We start from the raw sequence: 16,048 nt of genomic DNA on the forward strand, positions 1-16,048 counted from the left end.
AATATATTAATTTTGGTTTCCATGACAACAGAAACACTGTTTTCGGCATGATTTGGCTAAAGTTTCCTCTAAAAATAGACAATATTGAACTGAAATAAAAAGAAAATAAACAAAGAAATCAGAGTTATGTTTATTTCTCATTAAAATACAGCTCAACCATCTACTTTTCATAATTAATCAAAATATTTCCATTTAGAGTAACAAATTCTTATTTTTAACTAAAAAGGGAAGGTAATTTAAATATGAAAAAAAAAATATAAAAGAAAAATTAAGGATTTTCAGTTATTCAAAAATATAAAAATCAACAGCCAAATCAAAAGTCTCTGCTATTCTCATAGACACCATACCCTGTTCTATTCTCATAGACACCATACCCTGTTAAAAAAACAAACATTTTTTTTTGTAAATTATTAGCTTATCTGAGCCGAAGGCTCAAATGAGCTCTTTTGATCAAAATTTGTCCGTTTTCTGTCGTTTTTGTCGTCGTCGTTGTTGGCGTTGAAAACTTTTCACATTTTGATCTTCTCAAGAACCACTGGGCCAATTTCAATCAGACTTGCCACAAAGCATTCTTGGGTACCGGGGATTCAAGTTTGTTCAAATGAAGGGCCATGCCTTCTTTCAAGAGGAGATAATTTTGAATTCGTGAAAAATTAATGGCATCATTTAAAAATCTTATCCTCAAGAACCACTGTGCTTGAAAATATGAAACTCATATAGAATCAATGTGAGGTAGTATAGATTCAAGTTTGTTCAATTCATAAGCCCTGGGGATAGGATGGGGTCACAATAGGCGATCAAAGTTTTACACAGGAATACATATTAAGAATATTTAAAAAAAAAAAAAAACAAAAACAAAAAAAAACCCATTTCTTCAGAACAGCAAAGCCATGATTGGTCATATTTATATATTTATATATAGGTAGTGTAGATTCAAGTTTGTTCAAATCGTGACCCGCTGGGGTAGGGTAGGGCGGCAATGGGTGATCAATGTTTTACATAGGAAAACATAGGAAAGATCTTCAAAAATCTTCTTCTCAAAAACAGCAAAGCCATGATCGGTGATATTTATATGCAAGCATCCTAAAGTATAGTAGATTCAAGCTTGCTCAAATCATGACCCCTGGGAGAAGGATGGGGCAACAATGAGAGATCAAAGTTTTACACAAGAATACATAGGAACAATCAGCAACAGCCATTTTGTGTCATATCAATTCAAAGGCATCCTTAGGCAGAGTAGATTCAAGAAAGTTCAAATCGTATCCCCCAACCACTTTTATATTTAAACTTTTCAAGACTGAACTGATTTCTGCTATTTCCTAGTCAAAGTGCTCAGGTGAGCGATATGTCCCCTGGGCCTCTTGTTAGTAATATCCGAAAGCTTTGGATGAGTTTTCAAACAAAAATAGCAATTTTGTCAAAGTTTTTGTCAAAGTCCAGTATTAGCTGCATAACTGTAGCGTTATGGTTTATATTTTAGTCTTTGACCATAACGATACAGATCCCGTAATGCAAATATAGTGCAATTTAAGGCGCAAGATTTTCTGCGCTTGATTGAGGATATACATGTGTATATCTCCACTATCTAGCATGGTTAAATCCGCTACCATTTATTCCCTAATTCTAGAGATATTCTTTTACAAACCTGTATATTTTATCCACCTCTTAACCTTTTATAATCGTCTCTACAGACCTATAAACTTATTTGTTTTGAATTTTCTGCTATTCGACAGCCATGTTGACCTACTAACGAGATCTCGCTAAAAGGTCAAGTGATATATAATTATATGGAAAGTAGAAAACACCTGTTGATAACGTAAACAAACATATTTTTTTCGATTTTGTTCAAAATAAAGATTGACAACTCTTCTCTTCGACTTTCATTTATTTTCTAAACACCATAAAAACATTTTTTAGAGAAAATACACCAAACACTTTCATTTATTTTTTTGTCATATCTATACTTATAAATTAATAAATTTTGCAAATAAACTCCGAAACGGGTGCACCAGAGTTTTTACTTACTCCTTTGTGAATACACTAGATACAAGATGAAGTCCGTAAAATATATTCAAATTTCACTCGCATAATAAGTATCGTACATTAAATTAAAAAGTCTACTTTCATTTCCTATAAACAGCCATGAAATAGCAAAAACGTGAGTACGGTGGGGGTTCCGGTTGGCGAATCTAAGTTACTGGCAATTTTTAATGAAACTGACAACAAGCAATTATTTATTTATTTCATTAAACGTCATCACTGAATTATTTAATCAAAACTTGATTTAAATCACATAAATGAAATAAGTTGTGATAACCGATTAAAAAGGGAAAGATGCAAATTATTTTTGTCATTCACCGAATTTAATATTGACAGAAACTTCTAGAACATCATATAGCATCGAGCCCGATGCGATTATAGCTGAATGAACATTAAAAAAGGCTTTTGTGTGCATGGTCATTGAAATAATGGTAAATCATTGATAACACTATAAGTTGTGAATATAATTATATATCGAAAGACTATTATAGGTTCTCCTAATAAATTTATTGGTAAAATTTGTTTATTCCTAACGGAGAGCATAGTGGCAACGAAACCGGAGTACAATTCGTACTTCGTAAGAAATTTGCTAACATAAAACGGAAAATTAATGAAGAAGGTAATTTTCTACGAAAGCCTATTAGGATCAATCTATGGAGAAAAAAAATTTAAAAGGCGAAATAACGCCTTTCCAAAAGGCGTTATTGAGCCTTTTAATTTTTTTTCTCCATAGAATGATCTTAATAGGCTTTCGTAGCTGTGAGTAGAAACTACAAAATATATTAATGGCGTTTTTCTGTCGGTAGTGTTATAAATTCAATTCCCCGCGCTTGCGCGGGATTTCATCTAGTTGCTATAAATAATCAAAGACTTCAGATAGCTGTTAGTTTTGTAATGACAGGACGCGCAAATTTCACTGAATTTTTTTATAACGAACTTAAAGAGAAATTTCATTTCAATTTTGAATTCAAGGACGAACAAAGACGGTATTTTTCAACAAAATAACACAATGGTTGTTTTTCCAAAGGGGTTTGGTAAAAACATTTGCTATCTTTTACCTCCACTGATACTTGACAGATTTGATAATACACTGCACCATACATGTATTGTATTCTCGCCTGTAAAAGTTTAATGCTTGAACAGTGTAAATATAATGACAGTCATGGAATCAGTGCTGCATTTTGCAGACAAAAGATGAAATGTCCTCAGAAGAAGTAGAAGGTATTGTATGTATAATGTTGAAACTTTAATCTGAACATTCATGTACATGTATTTCCTATGAAAGAGTGCTTAAAGGCCAAAATTTCAAAACATTGAAATAAGTATAATTCCAATTCTTCATTTAAAAAATGTTTGTCCAAATATATAAAAACAATATCTAAATGTTGATGTGTACATATACGTTTTAATGAGTTTCATTATTAATGCTGAATTTTATCAAATGCAGGAATAAGGACAGAGACATTCTCTATCCTTTACACGTCTCCTGGGACTTTGCTGAATATAGATGAAATAAATGGAGATAACGAAAACTATTCAAGCTCATAAGTCCATTAAACAATACAAATCGTAGATTAAATACGCAAACGTCAACGTTACGGAGTTTTTCGGAGGAAAATGCACTAGTTATCAAAATCACATTTTCTACTATATCATAAAGCTTCGAGTTATAAATATGAAATATGCATAGTTGTAATGATATTGTTTTGTTTTTCCTAAATTGTCCAAATGTTTTGATGCATTGTTAAACAGCACATTGTATGTTAAGTGTTTGTATTTTTGGAAAAAATACATGTATAACAGATATTAAAGAGGTATAGCGGGGCCTTTCCCGGTATTTCGCCTACTATCAGGTTTAGTCGCCCGCGTGGTACAGTGGTTAGAGCGTCTGCTCTAGAGTCGCGGAGTAAGGAGTTTTCCTTACGTCGTGGGTTCAAATCCCATTGTGGGACTAAAGACCGGTCCTTCGAACGAGACCGTATAAACCGAGGTTCCATGTCCCAGTAGGTGCTGGCAGGAAAAAGATCCTTCACTGCTCAATGGCCCTAGGTGCCGAGAATAGGCAAAAAATTTGCAACTCTCCACCGCCAAGTGGTGGCGTCTCCATATGAGTAAAACATTCTCGATAGGGATGTTCAAAAACAAACAAACAAGAAACTACCAGATTTAAATGAAAGTACCTGATACTAGAAATAGATTTACTCGGCGCATTGGCTTAGGAAACCAAAGAGCTAGGTTCACTTTATGCATAAAATGGCCCTGTCCTTATATCAATTAATTGACTATCACCTTCTGTCTCATTTCATATGTCAAAATAAAGAAGAGACTTAGTGCTTTCATTTCCTATAACAAAATTTCTTTTTGAGAATCTAGGTATTGGAAAACAGGCTTTGGGAATATGCAATGTTCTTGAATTTTGCAGAAAACATGCGTATTTGACTACCTTCAGCAAAGAAATAAAATATGAGTACAGCCCACGATCCAAAAATTAAAACATGTTTTATGATCTTCAGAAACAGACCTTTCATTACGTAATTGCATATTTTGGATCAGAGGTTCTGTTCTATATGAAATATTGAAAAAATACCTCAACTTTTGGCCATTTTGAAGGGAATTTACAGAATATGGGGAAAATAACGCATTTTATGACGTCATAATGCATTGACTAGAGAGAAAATTACGTCATGTTCAATAGATACACGGTCACCAAGGCTCCAAGTTATAAATACTGCATTTTCAACCAAAATTGAGCTGTTTCGATTTTTCATAAATTCTCAGGGCCAAAACAGGCCCTAAGTTGCTCCTGCTCTTTATGAAATAAATATTCGTAACTACTTTTAAATCATTTAAAAATTAACCCGTAAACTTGTGCTCTGATTCGGGCTATAAATTCACGAGAAACACTATATGCGAGATATTTCACTTTGATAACTTCAGAACCAGTCAATCTGCACATACGAATCCATCACTATAATCAAATCAAGTATTTTTTATGAGTTTAATATTTTTGATTTGTTTGACTATTTAGAGAATTATGCATTAAGATTTTTTCTTGACTGTTTAGGAGATTTTAATCATGATAAGTCTATCACTTTTCGTTTCGGGTACTACTGCTGCATCATAAGTACGTTTACGTCGTCAACGAATCCACTTTTTCTTTATAAATTATTTCTTTCCAAAATAGTGGAAATCCCTTATTATATTAAGCAAAGTAACTTTAAATTATTATGTACATGGTAAGCAGGCAGGCTTGAACAATAATATTTGTTTCTGATGTGTAAAGTATGTGGAAAATATAATAATTAAAAATTAACCAGCTTAAGCAATAAAAAAAAAAAACAGGAGAGAGAGAAAGAGGGTTAAATATGTACTAATAACTATCATTCATGCAAACATTCGGGGGCTTGAACCGGAGGCCTCAAGCAAAAAAAAAAAAAAAAAAAAAAAAAAAAAATTCAGCGTACACGACTTGAATAAATCACGTTTACAGTCTTTCATGTATATATAGCTTTTAGAATCTTTAGGAAAATAGTATAACTGAGTAATATAATCAATTTTTAAAAAGAAGACCAAGTGCAACCAAAATGATTTTAATAATAGAGTATACTATGATATTAAAAGAATACAACCCCTTCAAGATGTATCTGGATTAAGTTTTTCAAATACAAAAATCTTACGTTTTTGAAAGCTCAGTCGATAGTTCTTTATATATCCTATACAAATTCTATAAATTTCATTGATCTTATTTGAGATAATTATCCCTATTTTTTGCCAGGTACTGGTATAATTTGTATTTGTTTATACCTAGATTTACTTAATATGATAAAAAATCGAATATTTTGGATGTTTGTAAATGCGCTATTTTGTGAGCCATTTGGTATACTTTATAAAATTATGGAACTGTCCTGAGTGTTTGATGAAGCAGTTACTGTCTTTCGAATTCTCTTCCTCCTGAATATGGGGACCTAAAAAGGTCGAAAACCATCAGTGGTAGAAAACAAAGTTTGGAAAATTACATGTGATGTCCAACCTCATATCAGTTATTTTTTGATATTATAGAATATGAGATTTTTTATTTGCCAAGACTATTTCTTAAGTCAAATACATTGCCTCGTCTTCTTAGGGTTGGGTTATTAATTGCTCATTCTTCCACTAAAAAAAACAACTTTCATTTAGCGCAAAATTGAAATGATAAAATACTACTTTTTAAATTTAAGCGGGACGAAGCTAATTTGGTGAAACAATTAAAATGAAATTCCAGATTGAGAGGTTTTTATTGAAAATATTTTGCTATTTTGAGTTGTCTAATCTGCATTGTTGCGATGCTATATAAATTGCACAATTGTATGCAAATGCAGAATATACACAATTTACATTTCTTCAATGCAGGGATTGCACTTATAGGCCGACTCCATGGTTTATCAATACAGACATTGCCCAACTCCAGTCTGCCAATACAGGCTATGGCCGCCAAGTCAATGTTAAGTCAAACAAATCAGGCATTTCTCAACAACAAAGGCTGGTATATCTAAGGATTCTTAAATACATGTATGTTATTTTCTTAACAGATGAAAAAGTGATGAATGAAATATGAAGATAACGAACAGTATTCAATCTCGAAAGTCCAATGAACTATACAAATTTGAAGCAGAGCAAACACGGACCTCAAATTTTAGAAGTGGGATCAGGTGCCACGGAGGAAAGAGCGTCCTCTGTCGACCGGTCACACCCGCCGTGTGTTCCTTGTCATGATCGGGTAAAAACGGAGAAATCCGTAGACAGTTCAATGTATAAATAAATGAATCGCAAATGGAATCTATGGTTACACTGAACAACGATGAATCTGAGAGAAGAGGCAACTTCTGTTCGCATGATGACATACTATAGCATACCATTTAAGCTCCTTAAGTTTTTATTTAAATTCAATATTGTGAATTATCCGTCATCTGATTGCTTTCTGTTAATTTCAAGTTTTATTTAAAATTAAGAATATTTAATACTTGCTGTATAGCTTTCTCAAATATGTGTTATTATCAAATGTATTCTTTACCGAGTCAGGAAAATACGTTAAATTGAAAACTTTTTCCAGAAGCATTTTTGATAGGAATGTATACATGACATTTCATGAACAACATAAATATTGCTTCATACATTATGTTGAGACTAGATAATGAAATGTAATCATTTGATATTGTACATAATGCCGTAAATGAGATTTACTTTGGGCTTAGAATTCATTTTTCAAGGAGAAACATTGAGAACCGCACACATAAATCTACTGTAAATAGAGTGGGAATCAGAAAGGCAATGTTCTGATAGTGTACATGTAATGAGAATGTCCAAGGCTATATTTTATAAACCTTTCCTAAAACATCGCCTCAAAGAAGCTTGGTTTTTGCTTGTTCTTCGTTTATATAAAAGCAAGCATTCTGAGAGTATTGCATTAGCAATCCTAATCCCCCACCGCCAAGTGTAATCTGGTTCCCGTTAAAAATTGAAAATATATTAATTTTGTCAAAAATCAATGAAGCGGAACGAACTGCAAGCATGATCTATGACTCATCAAAGTGAAGTCACATACCAAAAATCAGCTCAATATCTGCAAGCGTTTAGAAGAAAATTGCGGAAAACCCTTAAAAAATGAAGAGGTCGTAATTCCGTCAAAAATCAATGAAGCGGAACGACATGCAAACTTTATCTGTAACTCATCAAGATACACTCACATACCAAAAATCAGCTCAATATGTGCAAGCGTTTCGGAACAAAGTGCGGAAAACCAAGTGGGACAGACTGACAGGCAGACAGAGGGACAGCTAGACAAACAGACGGACGGACGGACGGACTGACGAACCAAGAAGAAACCTATAGTCCCCTCCAGTTTCACTGGTAGGGGACTAATAAGATAATCTTGCAGGGAATCACTGTAAATAAGGTTAGAATGGATTAATAAGGATTCCCATCATAAAATGATTTCTGGAAATCTGCATTAAATATTTTTGACAAAATTAGCATATATTTGTGAAAAGAATAGAATACTTACATAAGTTAAAAAGGGGTATTTCTTCTGCTTCAGATGCGTATACAATGGGACGTACAATTCTTGCATTGCCTCTTGAGAGAGTCTCTTAATGCCTGCATTAGATCTTAAAAAAGTATTTAAAAGCCTGTATCGGCCCTTTAGAGCCTCTCAGTGTCAGCATTGTCTCTTTACAATCCCCCAATGCCTGTTCTGGGTATTGAGAGAGTCGTGCAATGCCTGCATTGGCCCTTGTGTGAGAATTCAAATTGCCTTGACTGGCCTTAAAGAGTTTCAATGCCTGCAAGATTAGAGAGAGAGAGAGAGAGAGAGAGAGAGAGTGAGTAATGCAATGTATGCATTGTCCTTTGATAGGGTTGTGCAATGATTCTTTTGGGCAACGATGAACAAAGTCCCTTAACAGATAATCATGAAATTCTTCCATTGTCTTTACTATAAGATTTTCAAAGATTTTTAGAAATTGAGGATCCTTAGAGGGGATTAAGAAATGATTTTTATTTCGTAGTTATAGTAGTCGCTGCATTGTAATTTTCACAGGAAGAAACGAGACCTTTCAGTTTAAACTGAAAGGCGGCTTTCAGTGACTTTTCAGTGGCCATTCAGTCACTGAATGGCAGGTACATTTCAGTGACTTTCAGTTACCTTTCAGCCACAATTCATGTATCTTTCAGTCACCATTCAGCGGACACATTTCAGTTATCTTTCAGTGACCTTTCCGTCGTCTTTTAGTCGCATTTCAGTGACCTTTCCGTCGTCTTTCAGTGACCTTTCCATCGTAATTCAACGACCTTTTCATTGGCTTTTATTAGTTTTATTAGTAATTATTCCTTAAAAGTTTTTTAAATAAAATTATTCAAATTTTTAAATGTGTTTTTATTTTCTTATTGTGATAAAATTCAGATACGTAGTACTGGTAATGGTTAGATGTTCAATTGTCTTTAAATTGTTTACTAAAATGTTAAATTGTGATTATTAACTATAATATTTATGTCTAATTATAATTTTATTAACATTAAAGATTACAATTCAACTGTGGAATCATAAAATTCAAAATGATTTTCGAATTTCTAATTTGTTTCATGAAAATTGATTCAGAAAAAAAATATTCAATTGATGATAAATAATATTCGTATCAGAATTTAATTAACGGGAATAAAATTGTCTTATTGTTTCTTACTGTAAAACCTCTAAATATGTGATGAATATTTTCCCAAGCTCATTCAATTTGATAAGTTGTTAAATGAATAAACAGACAGTCAATCTGAAAAAAAAAAGATCGAGAATATGGGTCAAAATGCTCTTAAAATAAAGAAAAAAAAATCTTTTTTTTTCAGCTTTAAAATTGTTTTTCATTATTTTTATATCCATCTAACACAGTGTATAATGCGGTTTCCAGGAAATATATGTTTATGAAGGACGACACAGAATTATTTATGCCTTTTCTGGAAGAAACTTTAATACTGTAAAATTTCTTTCTTAATCATTAAAATCGCATAATATTTTAGCTTTTAAAAGATATCGTTTAAAAATTATTTTACATAAACAGAATTAATAATTTATGTCTCTTGTTGAAGAACCTTAATTGTAAATTTTGTTTCTTGATTTTAAAATCGCACGATAATATAGCACGTTAAAAGATATCATTTTAAGAATTTACAACATTTTCCGAGGTGAAGATCTCTTTGGAAAAAAAAAACAACAACAAAAAACAGGTGACCATCGCCGATAATTGTCACCATGCCGATAAGAGATGTGTAATTAATTAGTCAGTCCCAAAAAATCCGCACAATTAACATAGAATATACAAAATGTATACAAGATATATACACATTCCCAGCTCCTCGATACTATAGGTGAACTGGTTGCCCCAATTCCATTTCTACAAATATATTGATTTTAAATCACATGTTATTCAACAAGACTATCAAGCGGGATGCCGCGGTTCGACCCCTGCTTTCTGCAAGATTTTTTTTTCTTATATTAACTTTTTTTTCCTTTTTTTTTTTTTATTCGGAAATAGATTAATTTAATACCATCATAATAAGAAAACGTGAAGTAAAATTTCTAAGATTAAAAATAAGCCGATTATTTAATAAAAAGATACAACTGAAAGATAACTGAAAGGCCACTGAAATTTATCTGCCATTCAGTCGACTGAATGGTAACTGAAAGAAAACGGAAAAGTCACGGGAAAGGATCTTTTCAGTGACCTTTCAGTGGCCACTCAGTGGCCATTGAGTTAACATTCCGTCAACTGAATGGTGTAATTTCATCCTGTGTTTATTCGTTTTCCTGGTTTCTAACTAGATTCTGTATTGCTTAGTTTACAGCAATTTCGATAAGATGAAAAAAAAAAATCAGAATAAGAAAAAAAATCAAGAAATTGAATGAACATTAAATTAGACCATAGCATTTGTTTCGGGCCACATTTGTGAACATAAACAACATAACATTTAAATGTATTGAATATAATTTGTTGTAGTAATAGAAGCTAAGATTTAATACAAAAAGCAGCAAAAACATTGATCCTGATTTTAAAACAACGAATTCAGACCCCCCCCCCCCCCAAAAAAAAAAAAAAAAAATAGTGAAGAGTCAGCTATATGTATATTCGGAATACTCAAAGTAGATCCCATTTCATTTGTTAAGAGGAAACTTTTAAAATGTTTTCCTTTTAGTAATGTTGAAAAAATCGATAAATCCATTCCCATAACCATATTGTTTAAAGAGTTTTATGCTATTGACAAATAAGTTGAATATACAAAGATATCAACAGTCTCGTTTAACGTCATCATTTCGAAATTTCGATGGTCGACACAAAAACCAAATACAATCTGTTATTAAGTCGAATGTTGACTGACTTTTTTTTTCATATTTATTGTTAAGCCATCATTTAAACACTGAATTGTCTCGGACTTTTTCGTTTGCCCGATCATGACAATGAGCACGCGGCGGTGTGAGGGGTCGACATGGGATGCTTACTCCCCAATGGCACCTGATTCCAAATCTGATGTTATTCAGAGGTCCGTTTTTGCTCTGCTCCGATTTTGTATGTTCTTCAATGCACTTTTGAGTTTGATTACTGTTTATTATTCCAATATTTTATGTACATTGTATATATATTACAAAATGAAGTAATCTGTAGGTCTTCATATGGAATTGAATATTTTTTTAAATAAATAATTATCAATAATAAATACGTTTTATCCTAAAGTTATTATTTTTGTTCATCATAGTTAATTTTTCGTGATTTATGGTTTGCAAATTTCTTATATTGCTATTTCACGATTTTTTGTTGCTTATGGACACATGACTACTTTAGATTCAAGTTTATACAAATCGTGGTATCAGGGATATAGCCGCAAAATTTTATTAGAGAATAGAATATTTGCTATCAAATCTTCTTCCAAAGAATAACAAAACCATGACTAGACAAATTAATATATAAGTCTTCTAAGGTTATGTAGATTTTAAATTGCTCAAGTGAAAAGGTAGGGTCACCAAGCGCATCACATTGAAAATAGAAACATAATTATATATCAAATACTTTGCTGAAAAAATAGTGTTCATGCTATGCTAGATTGAATTCTGCAGCAGTGATACTACGTTTAGCATTTTTCTGCTTAAAAGGGGGGGGGGGGGGGATTATGTGGATTTTCCGATTTTTTCCCAATGTCTTATCGATTGATTATATGTTGTTTAACGTCCCTCTCGAGAATTTCTCAATCATATGGAGACGCCACCATTGCCGGTGGAGAGCTGCAAATTTTGTCCTATACTCGGCACTTACGGCCATTGAGCAGTGAGGGATCTTTTTCGTGCCAGCACCTACTACGACACGGGACCTCGGTTTATACGGTCTTATCCGAAGGACTGGCCTCCACGTCCCACAGTGGGATTCGAACCCGCGACGCAAGGATCATCTCCTTACTACGCGACTCTAAAGCAGACGCTCTAACCACTGCGCCACGCGGGCGACAATGTCTTATCGAAGATTAATGGTAAAAGAAAACTCATTAATCTTGAAATATAATAAGAAACACAAATTGTAACCATTTGGTGAGACATCCAAATCTTTAATGCTTTTCTATGTTCAATAATGTCCATCCTTTGTCTGATAAAATAAAAAATCTGAAAATTATTCTAAACCATTACAAAGATAATGAGTCATCAATCACTTTTTTTTTATAGAAATGTGAGTCCGATAAGGAAGGATAATTTTGACAACTGTTTATTTGATCAATTATATAAAACAAATGAAATATTGATTTACCAATGTAAGTTTTATTCTGTCTCTGGAATATTTTGAAATGTTACAAACAAATTAATAACGATAATTTTTCTAGGCCAAAATATCTAAATAATGCATGCAAAAATGAAAATCTTTACATTTGAAGCCTATTTTTTTTAAATACAAAAAAAAAATCATATGTATCACAGAACAATCACGTTCATATTAAAGTATATGTCGTGTTTATAAGGACATCACTCTGTTACAGTGGACTACATTTGTGCTGGACTGTGTTCAAACGAGTACTCCAGATTATAATGACCTTCGATCTTCCCTGTAAAATTTTCACTCTTCTTCTGTGCATTTCTCATATACACTAAAGCAATGACTGCGAATATTATTGTCACACAGATTATCCCTAAGATGGTGAAGGTAAAAATCCAAGCCCAGTCATAAGTTTGCTAAAATTAAGGAAAAAAAAAATCGGATGAAGCTTGTTTATTAAAGGTAACGATCAACTTTGGTTCATATTTTTTACACAGTGATATAGTATACAAATACCTTTTTACATTCTTGGGAAATTGACAAAATATACTAGACCCAACTAAAGTACAATTGAAGCCAGATTAAATGCTTGATTGATTGTACGTTGTTTTGATTCCGTTCGAGATTTTTTCACTAATATTAAGACATAACCAAATATTGATGAAGGGCTTCAAATTTAAGCCCATACTCGGCACTACTCAGTACCTATGCTTACTTCAGACTCTTAGTTTTGACACGGCGGGGGAAATGAAGATTCGAACGCAAACACTCTATGCCTAGCTAAGCTACCGTGACCGTTAGGAAGTCGTTTTTTTTACTGAATCGTCACAATTTATAATTTGATTTAAATGAGTGATAATCACCTATTTAAATAACAATAAACATTAACTCACTTCAAAATCTCAGTATTTACATTTTGTCTACCTTTTATTTGATAACATGATAAAATGCATGTTAAAACTCATCAATAAAAGCTATATATTTTTTATATTTTTTCTCGAATTAAATACCAAATACATATACATCGATAGTATCTATGGGGAAGTATCTTTGATATGTCTGTGATCAAGAAGTAATATCCGAAGCAAGTTGACAAGGAGAAAAAAATGTTGTTTTTACAACCCTCTTATAAAATTACAGTAGTGAAGACAAACAGTAAGAAAAAACAGATATGATAAAAAATCATTAATGAAGGAAATCTCATCTTTTCCATGTAACATATCCCAAAGATCTCGAGTTGAAATACAAAATATGTATACCAATAAGCTTAATAATTATTTAAAATACATTTTTTCTTACCTCACTAGGTGTATTTTGCCCTGTAACAAAGTCTTGCATATCTTTCATTGGTTCATTGGACAACACGTAAACACATCTTGCAGGAAATCCATTTTCGTCAGTTGCACTCAAGACTACTTTTTCGTAACAGCACTGACCACTGAATTAATTAGGAAAATTGTAAGTAGAAATTTAATGCAAATGCAAAAAGGTTAGAGCATTGTTAACAGTTCATTGCATAGAGTATGTCTTTGGTTACTGTTACCATCAATGTTTTATGTTTTTTTCTTTTATGCTTACTTATTTTGGTTAATATACTTTGCAAGGAGTATTTATTTTATATCGCTCATATTGCTCCTTTTTTGACATGTCAACATTTTTAGATAAGAAGACAATATCTTTATTGCAGACCTTAATATGATATTGATGGGTCCCCTTTCTACTCCCGTGATATCATCATGGATAATATCTACCTCTTTATTTGACACTTCAATAACCGAAAGCTTTACACCGGAAAAATCCAATGAAGATGTAACATTCCAGCCGTATAGGGAACAGTTAACAGTATTCATAGCTTCTGGTGGACAGAACGGTGAATTCGATCCAAGTGAGGTACAAATCGGTCTCCTTATATCTGAAACCTGTATTATATTACATTGTCATAAAGTATAAGGTTTTAAAAACAATCTAAATTAAAGACATGTTTCATGATAAATTACGTAACATTGTCTAATACATGTACGTATAGAAGACATCTGGAAGTGAAAGATATATATGTTAAGAGTGATCCTTGTCATTCTGAACACAACATTTCGATAGAAAGAGCATTATATGATTTATTGCAATCTAAATCTTCACTAAGATATATTAAAAAATGAAAATAATTTTTGTCTTCTATAAAACCACGCTGTAAATAGCAATGTATTTTGTAGGTTTAAACATCGACAATGTAACGCGGAAAATGCCTTCGCATTACACGTCTTCAAGCCCATTTGACTAAAAAGACGTCTTTAGATTCGCTAGCTCAAATTCAATTTGATAAGGTCATTCTAAAGTTTTTATATAGTGAGAAACATGTTATATACATATACAATACCTTGGTGAACCATCATTACAAACTTACAGAGTATGACCTTGTATGGATCTGCAGCATCTCACCGGAATGAAAATCTGTCACGGTTATGTTTATCTTGCTAAAAATACAAAGCAATTTTTAATCTCAATTTCATGGCAAACAGGTGACAAATTTATCAACCTGTATAACGAAAGAAGCATCTGATTTCTTTAACAAAATAACATACACAATGCTCGGATATTTGTTTGCTTGGATTGTAAAATTGCCATTTCCTTGTTCTCTTGACTTAAGTGCAAAAATCACAGAGGCTGGATCCAAAACAAAACCTTGATCATCAGACACTGTGACCACAATTTCAGAACTTGATTCACCATAATTAAGAACCTTGTAGACAAATATTTCTGTGGCATTGTATGGCAAATCTCCTGTTCAAATACGATGAAAAACAGTAAATGAAACATAATCCTTTATTTTATTTCATTTCATATCAAATGATAAAATGAAGTTACCGTAGAAATAGAAGTATTGGTTAAAATAATAAAAAGAATCAGTTTCCTTTACAAATAGCAATTGATATATAGTAACTCTTAATTTTAGGAATATTTTTAACAAAAAAATTTATTTAATATAATAGCAAAGAAAGGATATTTTTGAAAACAAATTCTTACCTATGAAGGGACTAAAATCGAGTTTTATCCCAACAGGCCTTATAATAAACTGTCTCGTACGTATAAATTTATTTCCTTGCGAATCACGGCCAGTTATCAGCACAGAATATATCTACAAAGAAATATCTAGATGATTACTGTTTAGTCTGTTGTGTCCTTTTCTTTCTTTTTTTTTTTTTTTTTTATAAATTAAGACCAAATATACACAGTCTGTATAACTCACTGTTCTCATATATGTCTTACCGGCGAAAGAACCATGCTGAGAGGAGCATAAAAGCGCCAGATGTCTTCTATTTTGAGGCCTTCAACATGCAGTTGATAAATCATGGATCCATTCTCGTTCAGTAACATAACTGAATCACATGTCGAATTATCGTGTAAATTCTGAATGTCAAGAGCTACCGTATAATTATGACCTGAAGTAAAATAATTATGCAATAATGCAATTTCAAGTGTACATGTATATCATGCTATAGATCTAGATAAATTCTCAAATCATTAATCCTATTTTGCCCGAGTTCTTATTTCTAACCTTAATTTTGAAGTAGAACTATCAAAAATTGTGAGCATTCATAAGCTGATACCAGGGTTGATCCAAAATTAACACAACTGCTATAAAGTCGACTTTAGTAATCGAAGGTCATCAACAAAATTTTATAAACCAATACCCCTAA

At 32.3% G+C, this 16,048-nt stretch overlaps 1 protein-coding gene across 1 annotated transcript; it reads right to left on the reverse strand.

Annotated features, from left to right (window-relative positions):
- Positions 1 to 282: 282 nt before the first annotated feature.
- On the reverse strand, positions 283 to 14,786 carry LOC133195011 (uncharacterized). The gene is made up of 4 exons (XM_061330899.1): positions 14,755 to 14,786; positions 14,043 to 14,272; positions 13,653 to 13,791; positions 283 to 375 (listed from the first exon to the last, which is right to left on the reverse strand). Exons 1-4 carry the CDS (start codon positions 14,782 to 14,784, stop codon positions 283 to 285), a joined length of 492 nt encoding a protein of 163 aa, XP_061186883.1. The 5' UTR covers positions 14,785 to 14,786.
- Positions 14,787 to 16,048: the final 1,262 nt, after the last annotated feature.

Source organism: Saccostrea echinata, unplaced genomic scaffold (genome assembly GCF_033153115.1).
Source record: "Saccostrea echinata isolate AGI-Se365-2 ecotype Australia unplaced genomic scaffold, CSIRO_AGI_Sech_v1 ptg000029l, whole genome shotgun sequence".
NCBI lineage: Eukaryota > Metazoa > Mollusca > Bivalvia > Ostreida > Ostreidae > Saccostrea > Saccostrea echinata.